This window comes from Pteropus medius, unplaced genomic scaffold (genome assembly GCF_902729225.1).
Source record: "Pteropus medius unplaced genomic scaffold, Ma_sr-lr_union100, whole genome shotgun sequence".
In the NCBI taxonomy this organism is placed as follows: Eukaryota; Metazoa; Chordata; class Mammalia; order Chiroptera; family Pteropodidae; genus Pteropus; species Pteropus medius.
In genome coordinates, this window is record NW_024343732.1 from 5493246 (window position 1) to 5511289 (window position 18044).

Sequence of the window (18044 nt, forward strand, 5' to 3'; positions counted from 1 at the left end):
GAAGAGGGACCAGCAGGAGGGGGACAGGTCTGGACACTATATCATATGAGGAAATGAAGATTTCGTATCAAAAAAAGGACATATGGGTGGAGACACGTCTGTCTCTTCAAATATTTGAAGCGCTACCGTGGAGATGTTTATGATTTGTTTTGACTCCCAGAATTAAGATGGATAGGAAGGTAATGGGATGTAGATTTCAGCTCAGTGTGAAAACTGTAACACTGAGGGCTGTCCCTTTGCAGTGGATGACCTTTTACAATGAGGCCCTATTAGTGGTGAGCTCCTTGTCACTGGAGTAGTTCAGCCAAGAGGAGTGATTCCATGACTTCAGCTACTGACACAGGCTATTACATGAGTATTTCAGAAAAACTTCTCAGCATCCCACAAAAATCTGCTGTAGATGGTCTGGGTGGCTCCCTGCCCCTTGGGTTGGCTCTGCCAGTAAGCATGGGCTTTAGCCATGAAGTCCTGGATAGAAGAATCCTGACAATTCTCAGACTTCCCCAGACATCCTGCCATCTGGGCCCTTTCATGACCAAAGGGAAGAGGTTACAGGGGACTGCTCACCAGTTGAAAGTTTCCTCAGTGTCTGTGACTGGATGAGAAAGCCCCCAATTTGGCTACCAGCAACTAGTCTGATCTGTATGATGGTAAGAGGGAGGCCTTCTAGGAAAATGCAGAGTATAGAAGGTTGTGGAAGTCACCCAGCCCTTCAATCCAGATGTCTCCCCAGGTAGTCCCCTCTGGGTTACTGTAAATTCATTTAGGATCTAGGCTCCTTGCCTTGGAATGACCTTCTAGCTCTTCTCAAGGCACAAATCTTGTCGTCTCAGGTTATAAGGGCTGGGGACAAAGGCCATGTTTTCTTTCCCTAATGGTGTCCCAGACCATGATGTGTGTGCAGCAGACACCTGACAAATGTCTGGGATAAAGATAGGTACCAAGCTTTCCTATCATGGGCTCTCAGCCCTTCCAGAATAAAAATGTACTCTCCAACAGGTTTTTTGGTCCTTCTTCTATTAATTCTGTCCAATTAAGGTTCTGCTTTTTCATGTGACCCATCTTATTTCTCCTTTAAATGCTAGAACCGCCCTCAGAGATATTCAACAAAACTTCTCTGTTGAAGTGATACGCACAAGTCTTTTTCCAGAATCATTTTTTCCTAGTGGCGAAACCCACTGACATTGTGGCCCACCTTTTCCTGATTCAAAAGAATGACTTTCTTATGCCCAGAAGCCCGGATATTTGCTTGACTATCCAAGTGGATTATCCTGAAGTTCTAGGCTGAACAGAGGCTCATTAAAGATGTTATAAATAAGCTCGTTGTCGTAGTAGGCAGGGCAATGCTATAAAAAAATGATTTGCTTCTCTGTACTTCTCATCACTGTTTAGTTTGATATTTTATCTTGGGAGATTGTTCACCTAAGGGGATAATGACCTTGGGTTTGCATTCCTGGGAAGAAGAAAATTTGAGAGTTTCCATTAGGTATCTAGCATTATTTCCACTGAATACAGTGGTGAGTTAGATAGAGCTCCTGCCTGCTGAGAGCTTCCAGTCTCACTGGAAAGATGCTAATTATTCTGTATGAGTGGAGATGGAAAGTGTGAAAAGCCCACCCACCACATCGTAAACTTCGTGGTAAAGCGAAGTCTTCCTGAGTAACTGGAACACCAAATAAAGCACATCAACTCTATAACAATCTCTTCTAGTTATTTCTAATAAAATAGCAGCATGTAAAGAATGTCAGCTAGAAGTAGTCTCATTCTGCCGGCTGAGAGAAGGCTGGAGATCTTTTTCTGTGCTATAATGCAGGCTTGGACAAATTCCCACCATGCTCTAGGAACATATGAGAAAAAAGCAGGACAGTATGAGTCATGAAAGGAAATATGTAAAGACCACAGTCTGGGTAGAACTTCCTTTGGAGCCCAAATATGGCAATTTCAAGAATCACCTTTCTTCAGCATTGGTCCTGGGGTTAGCTGGAGGTTAAAGCACAGTGAAAGCTCCTTGACCTGGACTCACAGCAGCTCTCACAGTCCCTTGGGGGTGACATCCAACATGTTCCTTGAGGAAGGAGTCTTGGCTGTCTACCCCTCCAGCCCTAAGCCCCACATTCCTTGCATATAAGAGTAGTGAAATAAATATTTGCTAATTTTATTGTTTAAGTGGAGAACTTGTTGAAAAGAAATCTGCAATTTAGCCATAAATGCAGAAGAAGGGTCAGGAGCCTTTCATCATTCCCAAATGCTGGCTTGGGTTAGAATTCTCTGAGAGAGCTTAAAAAAAATAACCTGGTCCCACGTAGGGGACTCTGATTAGGTAGGCTGAGGTGAGACCCCACCCGGTGTCTGCATTTGTGAAGTGATTCGGATGCCCAGCTAGATTTGGGAACAACTGTTCTGTGGTAGCCAGCCTCCGAGATGGCCGTCCACCTTCTCTGCATTGACACCCTTGGGTGATCTCCCACACTGTACACAGTTAGTCTACAATAGAATACAGCAGAAATGATGGGATATCACTTCCAAAATTAGGTTATGAAAGACTGGCTTCCATGTTTTTCTCCCTCTCTCTCTTTCTCTTTTGAAGCACTCACTCTAGAAAAAGACAACTGCCATGACTTCAGGACACTCAAGCAGTCTATAGAGACATCGCGTGGAGAGGATCAGAGGGCACCAGCTGACAGCCAGAAAGAAACTAAAACCTGCCAACGACCACGTGAGTCAACCTGGGAGAGCATCTCCCAGCCCCAGTTGACAGCCTGACGGCAACCTCATAAGAGACTCTGAGCAGAATCAGCTAGCTAAGCCACTCCTGGATTCTCCTGACTCTCAGAAACTGTGTGAGATAATAAAAGTTTGTTGTTTGAAGCTGCAAAATCTGATGGGTAATTTGTTACACAGCATTTGATAACTAATACATTTTCCTAGTCCAAGACGCAAGCTCCTGAGCCTAGCACAGAAAGCTTTTCTAGCTTCAGTTCACACTACTCCCAGATTCACATTTTAGTTGTGAGCAGCACTGAACTGCTTATCCCCATTTCACACCTCCGTGCCTCTGTGCCTTTGCTCAAGCCATTCTCTGTGTCTGGAATGCCCTTTCCCAATTGATGGCATCCCTTTCTTCAGAAATCTTCCCTCAACAGCCTCCACACCAAATCAAGCTGGCTGGGGCCCCCATTCTTAGGGCTCGGCTCACAAACACTTCTTGGAATCAGTAGGCAAACAGTGAGTTAAATGGAAGAAACAAACAGTCATATGAAGGGGTCATCAAGAGCACATGACTTGCCTCTATGTGGTTGATCAAGGAATTGTCGAATTTGAACCCAGGAATCCTTTTGTCACTGCACACCACACCCACGTCTTCTGTGTGCTTGCAGTCGGTGACACCCCAGCCATTGGAGGAGCAGGCTGCAAGGGTCGCCTCTTTGCCAGTGCAGTAGATATTGTCCAACCAGATGGGGCCTGAAGGAAGCAGAAAAGAAAGAAACCAAGCTCTACATCAAAAGAGGTTTGAATCTTTGGGGGCACTGATGTCGTACATAGAGAGTTTTCCCTCTAACTTTGGCAGCTATATGAGGTCATCAATTGCTTTTTAGTATGTTAAGATATAGCATCTAGCTCTAGACCATCTGGATTCCCTTGCCATAGGGATGTGGTAGATTGAACACGATTAGGGCAGAAATCAGAGTTGAGCTCGGATGTCATGTGGTATAGGGGAAAAAGCAGGGACTTTGGATGCTAAGCCGGGTTTGAATTGGCTCAGCCACTTCAAACTATACGACCTTGATCAAAACCCCTTTTTCTCATCAGTAAAGTGGGGATAATAATGACCAATTGCAGGGCTGTGTGCAGACTAGAGATAATATACGGCATATGCCTAATTTATTGCTGGTCCATAGTTATTCGAAAACAGTAATGATGATAATGATTTTAGTTATAGGACTGACACAAGCGAGACTCACCTTTCATCTGGGGTAGAGGCTGAACTGTGACCCCTCAGGGAAGCAACTGAGGATTTGAAGCTTTTAAGGCATTTTCACATATGTTACCTCTCCTGGTTTTTGATTAGCTCAGGGAAGGTGGCATTTTTATTTCTACTCCAAATGCAGAGTTCTAGCTCAGAGAGACCAACTCACTTGCAAGTCCACCCCCTGAGCCCAGTACCCTGGTCCATTCAGTGCTCTTCTCGTTCCTTGATGTTTCCCATCCGCTGACTCAGAGAATAACCCACATAGCCCCCTCCTCCCATTTAAGAAGCCAGGCGAAGGCAGGGCTGGGTTGCGGCTAGGTAATCTGCCGGGGAGGCCCTGTGGAATTCTGCTCACCTCCTGTGCCTTTACCTGGTTTGCAATGAATAGAGACTTCAGTGTGCACAGTGCTAGAGGGTTAATCACAATGATACATTGCCTCACACTGGTTAGGATGGCTACTATTAAAACAAACAAACAACAACAACAACAAAAACAGAAAATAAGAAGCGTTGGCAAAGATGTGGAGAAACTGGAACCCCTGTGCACTGTTGACGGGAATGCAAAATGGTGCAGCCCCTATGGGAAACAGTATGGTGGTTCCTCAAGAAATTAAAAACAGAATTACTGTATGATCCAGCAATTCCCACTTCTGGGTATATACCCAAAAGAACTGAAAGCAGGGTCTCAAAGAGATACTTGCACACCCATGCGCATTACAGCATTATTCACAAAAGCCAAGAGGCAAAAGCAACTCGAATGACCATTTACAAATTGTGGTATATGCATACACTGGAATATTATTCAGCCTTAATTAAAAAGGCTGAATAAGTAATTAATTAATTAATTAATTAAAAAGAAAATTCTAACACACACTACTACATGGATGAATCTTGAGTTCATTATGCTAAGTGAAGTAAGCCAGTCACAAAAAGACAAATACTGTATGATTCCATTTATATGGGGTATCTAGAGTAGCCAAAATTCATAGAGACAGAACATAGAATGGAACTGGGGGAGAGGAAATGGAGAGTTGATGTTTAACGGGTACAGGGTTTCAGTTTTGCAAGATGAAAAGTTTTCTGGAAATTAGTTGCACAACAGTGTAAGTGAACTTAACATTACAAAACTATATTGAAAAATGGTTAAGATGTCACATTTTATGTTATATGTATTTTATCGTAATTAAAAATAAAAAAAAAATTTAAGTGCTAGAGGGGTTTCGAATAGTGATTTTTATAAATGCCGCTACAAAATGAAAGGAAATAAAACCAAACCTGTCATTTTTCTCATGACTCCACGTAGAACTCTACGGTGTCATGGAGTCAGATAACCTGGGTTCAAATGCCCGCGGGCTTGGGCACCACGTGACTCGGTCAACTACTTAACCAAGCCTGTTCTCTGTTTCTAAAGTGAAAACAATGATAACCAACAAACAGGTTGCCATGGATAGTCAATGAGATAATCTGTGTGCCTAGTACATATTCAACATCCCTTTCCCCTTTGTCCTCCCAGTAAGTCAGAAAAACAATAAATACTGTTGTTTCCATGAGGCAAGGGAGAAGCAGATAAAAACACTCCCGTTGTAGGGATGAGAAAACCAAGGAGACCCGGCACTCTTCAAGGTCAGGGAGGACGCAGGGCCAGTCTCCTGACTTCGAGGCCCCGCTGAAACGTGTCTACTGTGACTGGTGGCTGATCAGGGCTCAAACAACAGCACCTCCAATGCATTGAGGGGAACAAAGAGCTTATTGAAAACATCTGGGTTGAGGTTTTCCAACTGGTTTCTCAATTTGGCCTGGTTTCTAAGCCATCAAGCTCCACTGAAACATATGTTCCCTAACCGATTGCTGTTTCAACAACAAACCAATGTTTGTCTTGCTAAGTACAGGAACAGAAAAGACCCTCCATGTCTGACTTGAAGAAGCAGGGCTTCTTCCGTGGAACATTCTGTAGCAGAGCTGCTGAAGGCACAGAGGTGGTGAAAAGCCCTTATTCCATCTGCAATGAGAGGAACCACCCTCGCCAAGGGGCTGGGGAGCCGGACAGGGCATGGCTAAGGGCAGCGTGGGAAGCTGCAAAACATACTCCTGGGGCTGCTTAACTTTTCACAAGGAACCTTTGCAGTCAGCCCCAGGCGTGCTAATGGGAACTAACTTACCCGGAAGAGCTGTTTCGCCCCCAGTCTTCCTAACCCTTGTGTATTTCACACATTATATTTTCTTAGATAGAGAAAACATAAATTTCTACTTAGCCCAAGATAGCATTGCTATGCATGGTATACTCGTGTGGCCTGATTCATGACAATTTTGTTTTTTTCTGTATGCTTAATGTCTATCAACGAGACCATCTTGATTCCAAAGCAGCCAGCTTCTGATTCTGCCTGCTGGAAGGCAGCGTGGTTTTAGGCACAGTGCCAATAGATGCCATCTCTGAGCTGCTAGGAAAGTGGTACTTGGGACACATATGGGGTTAAAACTTTGGACACAAAATGCTAATGAAAAGCAAAACTTTGTTTCACTCTTTCCATTCATTTACTCTAAGAAATGCATCTGATAAAAGGAGGAGAGATGTATAAACAAATTAACAGACCATTTGGAAGATAAAGGTCATAAATGAATTTCCACTTGAAAGCCAGAATGTTCCCCTGGGCTCTGTCAGGGCAATGGAAATTGTTCAAGTTAGAATCTTCGGGGGCCCACTTGCTCATCTCTGGCTGGGCACTCTGATCTGAGGAATGGCGGGGTGGGGAGTGCCCTGGGAATCAGATCTAATCTCAGATTGGAAGACAGGCAAAGGAAAGCAACCGTCTTAGGTTCAGGTTGCTGTGAGACCCATGCAGAGGGTGAGAAGTGGGACAGCTGTCCCCTGTCTCGTTTAGAACCATCTAAAGGGGCCATGATTTTCCTGAGCTCAGAGACGATTTGGGAGAAGAGACCCATTTGCAGGCCAGGCTGGAAAAACTGGAGGGTTTAGGTGGTCTTTCCGGTTTTGTTACTACAGTCTGAACGTGACAGAAGTAGGTGACAGTGAGCACTCCTGGAGGGGTGGCCTCTGACAGGCACAGCTGTCACATTCCCGGCTCATCCACAGAGATGACTCACCGGTCAATGGGAGCATACCCTGGGGTCCTGGGCACGTTCTCTGGTCACTATGCCAAGTGTTCTTAATATTCTCCCAGCTCAAAATGAATCAACTGGCTAATATTTACTGAGTGCCGAACATGTACCCAGCGCTAAAAATTCTAAACTTTTGAAATTAAAATACTTTTATATTTAAAAGTCTCTCACGATGTAAACCAAGTAATATTTTATGTAGACAGCACCATCCTTAAAGTCCTGGAGACATGACACTCAAAATTATTTGAGCATCTGTTTTTCCCTTCCTCTCTTTGATACTTCTTTCCTAAGCCTCGGTGGTTTCGATGCCCACGCTGATGACCCTTTCGGTATTCTCGGTGTCTTAGTCACTCTACCTCCTCTCTCCGATGACTCTCCTCCACCCTACGTCTGCTGCCGTCCCACATTCATAGCTTAGACCTTGCCATGACCAACAACCACACCCCTCCCCAATCTCCATTTCAACCCTTCTGCCCTGCACCCATGTCCCCCACCCCATCTTCCTAGAATCCTCCTTCTAGTACTGCAGTCTCGACAGAGACCCCGATCCACTGATCCCAGCTTTCTACATTCCATCAACCCCTCCATGCAGCGCCTCCCAGGGAACGTGATTTTAATTGCTCCTTTGCATATTCCTGTGCTCCCTTTAACCTTTCTTTCTTCATAATCCTTGGGTGGCAAAGTCTGAGCCAGGTTAACCCCCCTCTCCAGCCACCTCCACGTTTGCTCCTGGGCAGGTAAACGTGGGAGGGGGAAAAAAACTACATCCATCTTATCTGATGACAGGTAAATTTTAAGTTTGGGTAGAAGTGAAATGAAGTTGCCACTAGAACAACTCCACAGTCATTAGAAAGTACTTGCTATAAAATAATTAGGCTTAGAGAGCCTGGAATAGAAAACATGAATTTGATGTTACCCCTGGATCGTTCAGCTAGCAGAATAAACGGAGATGTGTGAATATGGAGGAATGTTCAGAATTTTTGTAAAGAAGACAGGAAATGGGTTTAATAGCCCAGGACTTGCTAACTCAGCTTCACTGCTTTTACTCTCCTCCCCACTAAGGAACCCAGAGTCAGCATGAAAGAACATGTCACTCCAAGTGCAGTTACTCCAACAGGATATATTCAATCGCATGGAGGTGAGACATATAGAGGTGGGATTTCCTTTCGCCTGTAATTTGTAGAGTAACGGAAAGCCAGGGTTGAAAGGGACCATAGTAGCAATGATGTAATTCAATGAATTCCAGCCCTGGCTATGTATACGATCACTTGTGAGGCTTCCAAACGTCACAGAGCCCTAGACTCCAGCCCAGACCCTAATCTGGAATATCATGGGTTCGTCCCCCCAGAGGATTCTTGCCACCAGCGTGGCATTACTCCATGAGTCCAGGACGAGACTTTGAGCACCTCTGTTTTTGTCTAGCATCAGCTCAGTTAGGTGGAGGAAGGGCCTTTGCTTTACCAACCCAGGAAGGGGAACGCTCAGCTCCTGATTTTTTTTTTTTTTAAGTAATGTTCTTCATCCTTATCTACTATCCCACTTAGGACTATAGACTATGAGAGTTTCAAGAGTTCTCGAGAGCCCAACTTCCAAATTGGGAAACTGAAGCCAAAGAGGATAAGCATCTTCCTCTAAAGCATAGAATTAGTTAGGTCAGCACCAGGACTAAGCACAAGGTTCTGGGCTGAAACATCTACCTTCCCTCAGAGCTCTGACCAAAAAAAAAAAGAAAAAAAAATTTCTTTTTTTTTTTTTTAAATATAAGCTGTTTGAATGTAACCCAGGAGAAAAAGACTAGCCAACCAAAAGTGAAAAGCCAAAGCAGCTGTTCCTCTCATGGCCAAGCCCAAACAGCATGTGAGTGTTGAATGTGTGACGTGTACATGGGCAGGTGGGGGTGGGGAGTGGAGGTGAGAGTACGCTAGCCTGCACAGGCTTTGTGAGAAGAAGCAAAAAGAAGACCCTGGCAGAGCGATAGGGAGACAGGCACCAGCTCCCCTGGCTGGTACAGCCTCCAGGCGGGCCACATGCTTGGGGAGATGAGCCCAGGCTGACATTAGTCCCTGCCTGGAGTCACCAATGGGCCGGTTTGCCCAGGATGAGGTGTTTCCCATGATGCGGGACTTTGCGTCTTAAAACCAGGAAAGTCCGGGCCAAGCAGGATGCTTGGTCACTGTCCCCCTCCCCAGCACCCCTTTGCTCCCACCTTCTTACACACACACAGGAAGTCGCCCACATAGAGTATTTTCAGGAATACTCTTGACAGTAAGTACGGCTTCCTTTATCAGGTTAACTGCACGTAAGCCTGTTCCGGGGACTACCAGGGGACCCTAGCACTAGTCCCAAAGCACAGAGCCTTTTACCTTCCCCCTTGCCATAGGAGGAGCTGGCGGTCCAGGACTTGGCCTCCACGTATCCCAGCTCCCGGCAGACGACGTGCGCGGCGTGGATGGAGAAGTCGTCGTCGCACACGGTGCCCCACTCGCCGTTGTAGTACACCTCCACCCGCCCCTCGCTGTGCTTCCTCTTCTGACCCGCCAGGCGCAGCTGGATTTTGGTGACGTCGGAGGGCACCTGAGGCCGGTGGTACTCGGGAGCCGGCTGCTGGAAGTACTCGGGGTAGTGGGGCCAGCTCTCGTACTGCGCCAGGCTCAGCGAGGGGAGAAGGCAGAGCACAGCCAAACAGCTGCAAAGGCAGGAGCCTCCCGGCCTCGCCATGCCTGTCCTCTGGCTGGAGGACCTGATGGAGGGGGCACTGGGCCGTGAGGAGCGACAAGCCGGAGTCTCCTGGAAGAGAGGAGAGATGCAGGTTCCAAATATCTACAACGTCCAGGGATTTCATACTCCTTTGCTCAGTATTCAAAGCCCTTCACATTCTAGACCCCGACGTCCTCTTTCCTTCCACCTTCGGTTTCAGCCAGACGGGTCTCTGCTCTCCCACCTTTTTTCCCCACCCACCTTCCCTTATCTCTGAAATGCTTTTTTTTCCATTAGGGTTCCTGGCAGGAAAAAGCGCACGGAGACTTAATTTAAGGAGAATGTCTTAAAAGACTATCTACAGAGACAGGGCCCCGAGATAAGGAGATACCCCAGGCCATCCCTACCTGAAAGCTGTCACCACCCCACAGGCTTGAAGGGTAGGGGGGGCGGGGTGGGGGGAGGGTAGTCACCAGCCCTGGAGGGTGTGGCTAAGCCGAGAGGGCTGCCTATTCGGAGTTGTGGCTTCAGTCAAGGGTCTCAAAGCCAACCCACAGCAAGAGGCAGGGGTCATGAATGGCTCCTCCAGTCTGCTAATCTCAGTCTGGTGCCTCTTACTGGGCAAACCCAAGCCTGTTGGTGGAGTCTACATGGGTTGGCCTCCTGGGCACAGGGGATGGTGGAGAGGGAGGGCGCAAGGTCGAAAGGGTAAGCAGAGGTTATGCAGTGCACTCTTTTCCCTTTCTCCCCACCTCTTCCATCTTCTCAGCCTCCAGAGCCCAGCTCAAATCCCACCTCCTTCAGGCAACAGTCTTACTGACCCGGCCTCCAAGGTTCTCTGCTTCCAAAGTGGGCTTATTATCTAGACATTCTTCTTACTCTTCCCAGACACTTCCATGTTCCTAAGTAGGTCACGAACTTCTTAATGGCCGGACTTCTTCTCTGGCTCCTCCAGAGAGAATATTACAGGTTCATGGACCTGTTTCTTGAAGGAGAAGGTGATTTGGTTCCAAGGTCTGAGCCCCTACTGAAATGCGGAGCTGGGAGCTGCTACACTGAATGAGCTCTGTGTGAACTCTCTGGCACTCTCATGTTAGGTGTCTTCCCTCCCTCTGGAGGTTAGCTGACCTGGATGGAAGGATTTCTTCCAGGTACTGAGAATAATACCAGGAGGCTTGGAGTTCCTGCCTCTACTTGCTCATGGGCTGTTGATCTTTCTGTGCTGTGCCTATCTGAAGCCTCCTGGGGCTCTGTTTTCAGGCTCCGGGCCTTCAGACACAAACCAGCACGCTGCCCACCCACACCCTTGATCTCATTCTGTCTTCTACTCTGGACCACAAGACGGCTGAGGCGCTGAGTGCGGTCAATGGCAAAAACTCCTTAAATAGTTCATACGCAGGACCCGTCCTTACCTGAACTATGGCTTCTGCAAGCGGCAGCCTCAGAGGGCAGTGCGCAGACATCGCTCTCATTCTCGGGGAAGCCAGGATGCCCCGGCGACAATCGCATCCCTTTTCATAGTTTCCATCCCTGAGAGCAGCCTGCTCTTTGCCCGAAGGGGAGGCATAAAGCTTTTTGGCAAACAGAAGGGATGTCGAGTGGCCTGTCATCAGGCAATAAAAGGCTGCATAGCAGAGCAGGGAAGAGCTCGGACTCTGGAGCCAGATAATCTGGGTCTGAATCCTTGTTCTGACACTAGCTGTGTGACCTTGAGCAAAAGACTTAATTAACTTCTCTGTGCTTCAGTTTTCTATCTGTCAAATCGGGATAATAATCGTATCTAGCTCACAGAATTATGAAGACTGAATAAATGGCACATAATAAGCACTACAGGAGCATTTGATACGTAAAAATCTTAAATTCTCAAGATCATAGTCACTGTACCTAGATGCAGCCTGCCTCTAAGAATGCCAGAGTGAGGTCATATAACAAAAGGTCAATATTAAGCTCAGGTGCTTTTGTCCTTCCATAATTCAGGGAGAGAGAAAGACTATCTTAAAGGGACTGCAGGTTTGTCTCATGGAAAAGGAAACAGACTTGGGATTTGGGCCCCCCAAAAGCAAAACCAGGACCAGTAGGTGGAAGCTAAAGGGGGGCATAATACATTTTATTTTAACCAGGTTCAGAGGGTTAGGCTACTCGTATCCCTCACTTCATGACCCATCACCATCAAGGAAGGACCAGACAGCTGCCCAGAGCTGCCCGGGAGGGATGACCTAAACTGGAAAGACAGTTTCACATCTATCAGGATGGCCAGGCAGTATCCAGTCTCCTGTGGTGGGTGTTGGGACAGAGATGACAGTGATCAGGGGCAGTCAGAATGGAGGACTTTAGAAGGCTCTCCAGTTTCACTAAAAATTCAGCCATCCTCAAACAAGACCAGGAAGATGGGAGGTTCCTGAAATAGCCCCCTTCAGACCATGGCATGGCAATCCAGTCACTGGCTCTGAAGGGGAGCATCATCGCATCCTCTGTCCTGCCCGTACTTCGTTCCTATGAAAGCACATATGCATCCATGAGCGTATCTATGGCTTGCTAGAACCTTGAGGTACGGGTGGAAGAAATAGAGATTATGATTCTTATTCTACAAGGGAGAAAATTAAGAACCAGAGACAGCTAAATACTTCAGCAGAGTTGCAGTTAATGCAGGCAAAGCCAGAACTACTCACTTCCAAGTTACCAAAACTTCAACGATCCACCATCACATATAAAAATATCCAAATTCCACTTGGGACATGGACACCTTTCGACTTGGCATGTACCTACATTTCCTAGCTTCAGTTCCAACTAAACTTCTCTCCCTGCCCTTACTCCAGCCCTTCATGTGTGATCCATCCCATCATACAGCCTATATTTGTTTTAAGTTTTCCACTTAGATCAACACGTCTTCATTCCCACCTCTTCCCTTTCTTCTAAAGAGCATACATCCCAATCCTTCCCATTCTTCAAGGAAACCGTCCCAGATTCTCCTAATCGGAATTTTGAATGTCTTATCTGATTCCCTTAAAAATAGCATTCGCTTGTGCTTTACACTGTTGTCATCTCAGGCTCTACCAGACCCTCAGCCGTAGGGGCAGGAGCCATCTCTTTGTCACATGTTTCTGGCCTTGGCAGACTAGCTTGTATTAGATAATCCTTCCCGCCAAGAACAACTTGGAAAGGTAGACACATGCAAAAAGCATATATTGGAAGACACCGGAGAGCTATCGAGGCAGCGAGGATGCAAGAGCCAAGAATCCAGAGAGCGAGGTGAGCCTGACATCTGTGTCTGCTCCCCCGCCTCCCTCAGGCACTTGCCAATTCCAAGGCAGAGGCCAACAGGCTGAGAAGCTAATTAAGCAAAGCGGTCAGCAGCCTGCCAGGACTGAAGAGACAAAAATTGGAGTTCAGAGTCTGCCAGGAAGGACGGCCCCTGCCCCCTCCCCGTTAAACAGCCCGAGGCTTCCAGGTGGAAGACCCTCAGGGGCTAAACTCTAGAAGTTAGGGCACAGAGTTACATTCTACATGTTAGAAAGCTCTAACATCCACATAACTGCGATTTCAGAGGAGAGGAGAAAGAGAATGTATGCAAGCAATATTTGAAGAGATAATGGCCTAGAATGATACAAAATCGATGAAAGCTATCATTCCAAGCAGCGTCGTTTACATAGAAAACCACACCTGGGCACATCAAAATGCAGCTGCAAAAAATCCAAGACAAAGAGAAAATCTTAAAAGCAGCCACGGTATAAAAGGAGCATTACCTTCAAACGAGGAAATGAAGAAGATCATGACAATGCATTTTAGAAAAGGATTCAAAAAATATGAGTCAACCTAGAATTCTGTATCTGCTGGAGAGAATGAAGGTAAAATAAGGACATTTCGGACAAACGAAAGTGGAGAAAATTTGTTATCAGAGGATCCACAAGATGAAAATACTAAAGGAAGTTCTTTAGGCCAAAGGAAAACTAATCCTAGATGTTAGTAGGAGAAGCAGAAGGAATGAAGGGTATTGAAGGGGCAGCTATGTAGGTAAATCTAAAGATCAATATTGTAAAATAATAAGAATGACGGGGTTTAAATACATACGTATCATTAAAAACATAGCAACAATAGCACAAAAGGTAGGAGGTGGGGTTAATGGAAAGTGTTTCACGTTTCTTGCTTCCTCTGGAAGTGGTAAAAGTACTATTTTCTGTCAGACTTTAGCAAATCTAATAGATGCCTGTTGTAATCTTTATGGTAATCACCATGAGAAGAGTAGAATAAACAGCTTCATAAAGGGGTGGGCGGGAGTGATGGAATTATAAAAAATACTGATTAATCCAAAATTAAAGCAATAAAGCAGAGAAAAAGTAATAGAATAGTTGTCACAAATAGAAAAAATAGTAAGATGGTAGCTTTAGACCTAAATATATCAATAATTACATCAGATAAAATAAATATGCCAATGGAAAGACAAAGATTATGAGAATGGATTTAACAAAACAATACTACCTTATGTTTCTTACAGGAAACTCAGAGGTTAAAGTAAAAGGTTGGAAAAAGATACGCCACACACACATTAACCGAAAGAAAGCTGTGTCAGACAAAGTCAACTTTAGACAAGAAACATTACTGGAGACGAAAAGGGACAGTTTATGATGATGCAAGACTCAATAACTCTTCTCAATTTGTATACATAGACTCAGTATGCATAAATATTGATAGATCTAATAGGCAAAACTTGAGAAATAGATAGAAGCAGACAAAAAAATTCTCACACTGAAGATGTAAACAACATGATTAACAAACGTGACCTAATTGACAAGAGTCTATCACCTGTACTCAACTACAGAAGACAGAGTCACTTCAAGTCCACATGCTAGATTGACACATATGGACCCTAAGATGGCTCATAAAGTAAGTCTCACCACATTCAATGAAATCACAATGAAAAACACATGTTGCCTGAATGCAGTAGAATTAAGCTATAAACCAATATTAAAAGAATAACTAGAAAATCTATAAACATTTGGAAACGATGTAGAAGGAAAAAATGTATTATTGTATTAATTCACTTAATAAACACCATTATTATCCTCAGGAGGAAAACAAGGCACAGAGAGGTTCGGCAAGTTGCCTAAGTTTGCAGTGATGGTAAGCGGCAAGCCAGGATCTGAACGAGGACAGCACCATGAGATCTGGATTGTGTCCTTCATCGCTATGTTCTACTGCCCCTAGCAGCCTCACCCCAGTCCAGTATTTGCCTAACCACCCCACCCCCAAGCTCCCTCAAAGGAGAGCTACAGAGGCCTCCAGATCATCTACTCATATCTCAGAAAGAAATGAAAAAGAATATGTGGTCCTGTAGTTTTTTTTTAAAAGAAATCTTAATCTTTGGATTTGCATACCTACAAATTGCTCCACCCATTTTCTTGGATTCTCCAGTGTGAGAATGGCCAGTGTCCAACTCCAAACGTTTTTTTAGAAAAGCGCTCCTGAATTTTTTGCTTCTTCCGTGGGGCCTTCTCCCATTCCTTACTCTGGAGAATTGTAAATAATTAGACCCAGATGCTTTTCTTTTAAAAGTAAATTTTATGGGATTTTGTTGTTGTTGTTCCTTATTGCCAGAATTATACAAGCTGGTGATAAAAATGTGGAGAATGCAACAAATAAAAAAAAGAAAATAATTTGCAATGCCACTATTAACTATTAATGACAAAGTAATTGTTAACTGCACTGAGGTGTATACCCTTCCAGCCTTTTTTCTGTACATACGTATTTCTTCCTTTTAAATATTGGAATCATCTTCTACATATTGCTTTGCAAACTGTTGTTCACATTTTACAGTATATTGCAAACATTATGCCTCACTGACTATTTTTTACAAGATTTTTATCACACAGTATTCCATCTTACGGAGATAAGATTGAATAATCTTGTCACTAAATTTTTTACGGCTATAAAGTTTGTCAAAATGAATATTTTGCGGCTAAAACTTTCCACAGTCTTGGGATAAATTCCTAAAATTAAAATGGCTGGGTCAAAGGGCTGGTAAAAAGTGAAAACTTGTGCAAAACTGTATTGACTGCCCTCCAGAAAGATTGTGCCAATGTTCCTGTTAGCAGCAGGAGGTCTGATCCCCCACATCCTCAAACTGTTCTAGCTATGACCATGTTTTCAAACCTTTCTCCACCTAATAAGCAGAAAAGGATGTTTGTTCTAACTAGCATTTCTTTTGTTACTTAGTGAGGTTGAGCTCCCCCCCGCCCCCATGAGTATTGGCTTCTTGCATTTCTTTTTTGGGAAATTATCTCGAGGGTGTTTTTTTTTAAATCCCTTTTTCTAATTAAGTGTTCGTCTTTCCCTTATTGCTTTGTAAAATGCATTTTCTCATGGTCATCCATGCAGCCCTCAGGAGGGAAAAACTGAGAAAAAGCCAACGTGCAAAGCAGAGCTTGTGGGTGCAAAAGGAGCAAAACGCCCCGCCACCCACTTCAGTGCGGGACCCTCATTCTAGCACCCTTTGGAGATGAGACCCCTTGCCAGCTCCCCTCAAGCGCCAGTTTGGGTTGTGCACTTCAGCTCAGGTTCAGCCCCTCCTACAGCCAAGAGCCCAGCTGCTGGGGGCGAGGGGGCTTTCAGGGTGGTCCCACTGCTTGTTGCAGCTCTGAGGATTCACCAGCTCTTAGGATTCATTGGTGGCCTGGGTCACTCCCGCGACCGTAATGATAGTGCTTAGAACCGAGCCGCCCCGCAGCAGGTCGCAGAGGGGACAGGTGGTGGAAAGTCACGTCTAGCTGCAGAGGGCGGGAATCTAGCTCCCAGTCTATGTGAATGAGCCCCGGGCCAGGGGTCTGTCCTGTGGCTGGGGCAGTGGCTACATGCATCCCGGCTTGCGCAACACATGTGAACCTGCCCGGGGCAGGGGGAGCAGGCATTTGGGGTGACCAGAGTGCCCGAGTGGAGGTCTGCGCTGACTCAGAGGCCTCGGCTTCCCAGCCCCGCCAAAGCGGCTGCGCTGGAACCGCGCCGGGCCCGCTGCCTCCCCCGGCCTCCCGCAAACCAGGCCAGGTCAGGCCGGGGTCGGCCAGGCGGTGCCAGGGGCCATGAGAGCGGATGTCCCCTCTCTGCTCACGCTGCTCACGCGGAGGACGTGCTTCTGGTGAACCGGGACTGGACTGGGCCCCCAGCCTAACATATGTCAGGCGCTTATTAAAAACGGGTTGGATAATAACAGTACAAACTTGAACCCATCCTCATTCCCGGGGGAGAGGGCGGTGGGATCCAGGCAAACCGCAGGCCCTGCTGGGAATGGATAACAGTCACGATTTTATTTATAAACAACAGAGAGCTCAAGAGGAGCTGGAACAGAGTCCCAAGCAGACGTTCTGAGATTAGGTTGGCTCAGGCGTCCTGGTCTCTCCTACCCCCTAGAAAATCATTTCCCCCTTCTTCAAGTTTTCCTCTATAAAATAGGCACATCGGTTCCCACCTGTGATAACTGTATTCAGCTAACGAAAACAGTGGTAAAGCAGAAGAGAAACTGGATCACCTCACCCTCAGCTGACCCCAGCGGGCAGGACCTCCATCTTGACCAAGGCTGCCTTCCCCAATCCCAACTTTATCAGCCTCAGGTACCTTGGGTCGTTCGGTTTTGAGTACCCAGAGAGAAGGGCGATGGGCTGTGCGCAAACCTCGAAAATGCTTTTTCCCATTGTCATCAATAATGTCTTGTTTTACACACATGCCTCTTCCAGAAAGGACCATTAGAGCAGGTGAAAGAAGTCAGTTTTTCATTGAACAATTGCAGGATTGCTGACTGAATTCTGGGAGCTTCTATAATAAAACCGTCACCTATGGATTTGTCCTTCCAAGAGCAGGTGACAAATAAGGGTTAGGATGCAGAAAAATATGCCCTCCCTTCTTTTCCAGCAAGAAAGGAAGGACGGTCTGTATGACCCCTTAGTTCCTGCGATCCGTCTCCTTATTTAGTTCCTTTCAGTTCATAGAATCTTTACAAATTATGCTATGTGAATAAAAAGTCATATCATGACACTTAATGAATATTTAACCGGTTCCATATGGAACCAGTATGGAGCTAGCTGCAGTAGAGAAACATTGGGAATTGGGAGGCACCCACATTCTTGTGGGCTTGGTCTTATCTCCCCATCTAGAATGTAAATTCTGTCCTAGTGATTCTCCCATTGTCTCTTGGGTAGGTTTTACCTCTCTACCTGGAATCTGAGAATTATAAGAGAATTTACTCAAGTTTTAAATAGTTGGGCCCGGACTATGG

The 18044-nt window shown here is 45.7% G+C and overlaps 1 protein-coding gene across 4 annotated transcripts in view; it reads right to left on the reverse strand.

The window, feature by feature from the left end:
- The window catches only part of LOXL2 (lysyl oxidase like 2), an 84477-nt gene that overhangs the window by 49699 nt on the left and 16734 nt on the right, over nt 1-18044 (reverse strand). For all 4 annotated transcript variants that reach the window (XM_039868135.1, XM_039868133.1, XM_039868136.1 and 1 more), the window contains exons 2-3: nt 9451-9874; nt 3287-3462 (exon numbers count right to left, since the gene is read on the reverse strand). In XM_039868135.1, coding sequence (XP_039724069.1) covers nt 3287-3462; nt 9451-9805 — 531 coding nt within the window. In that variant the 5' untranslated portion in view covers nt 9806-9874. The remainder of the gene's footprint in view (nt 1-3286; nt 3463-9450; nt 9875-18044) is intronic.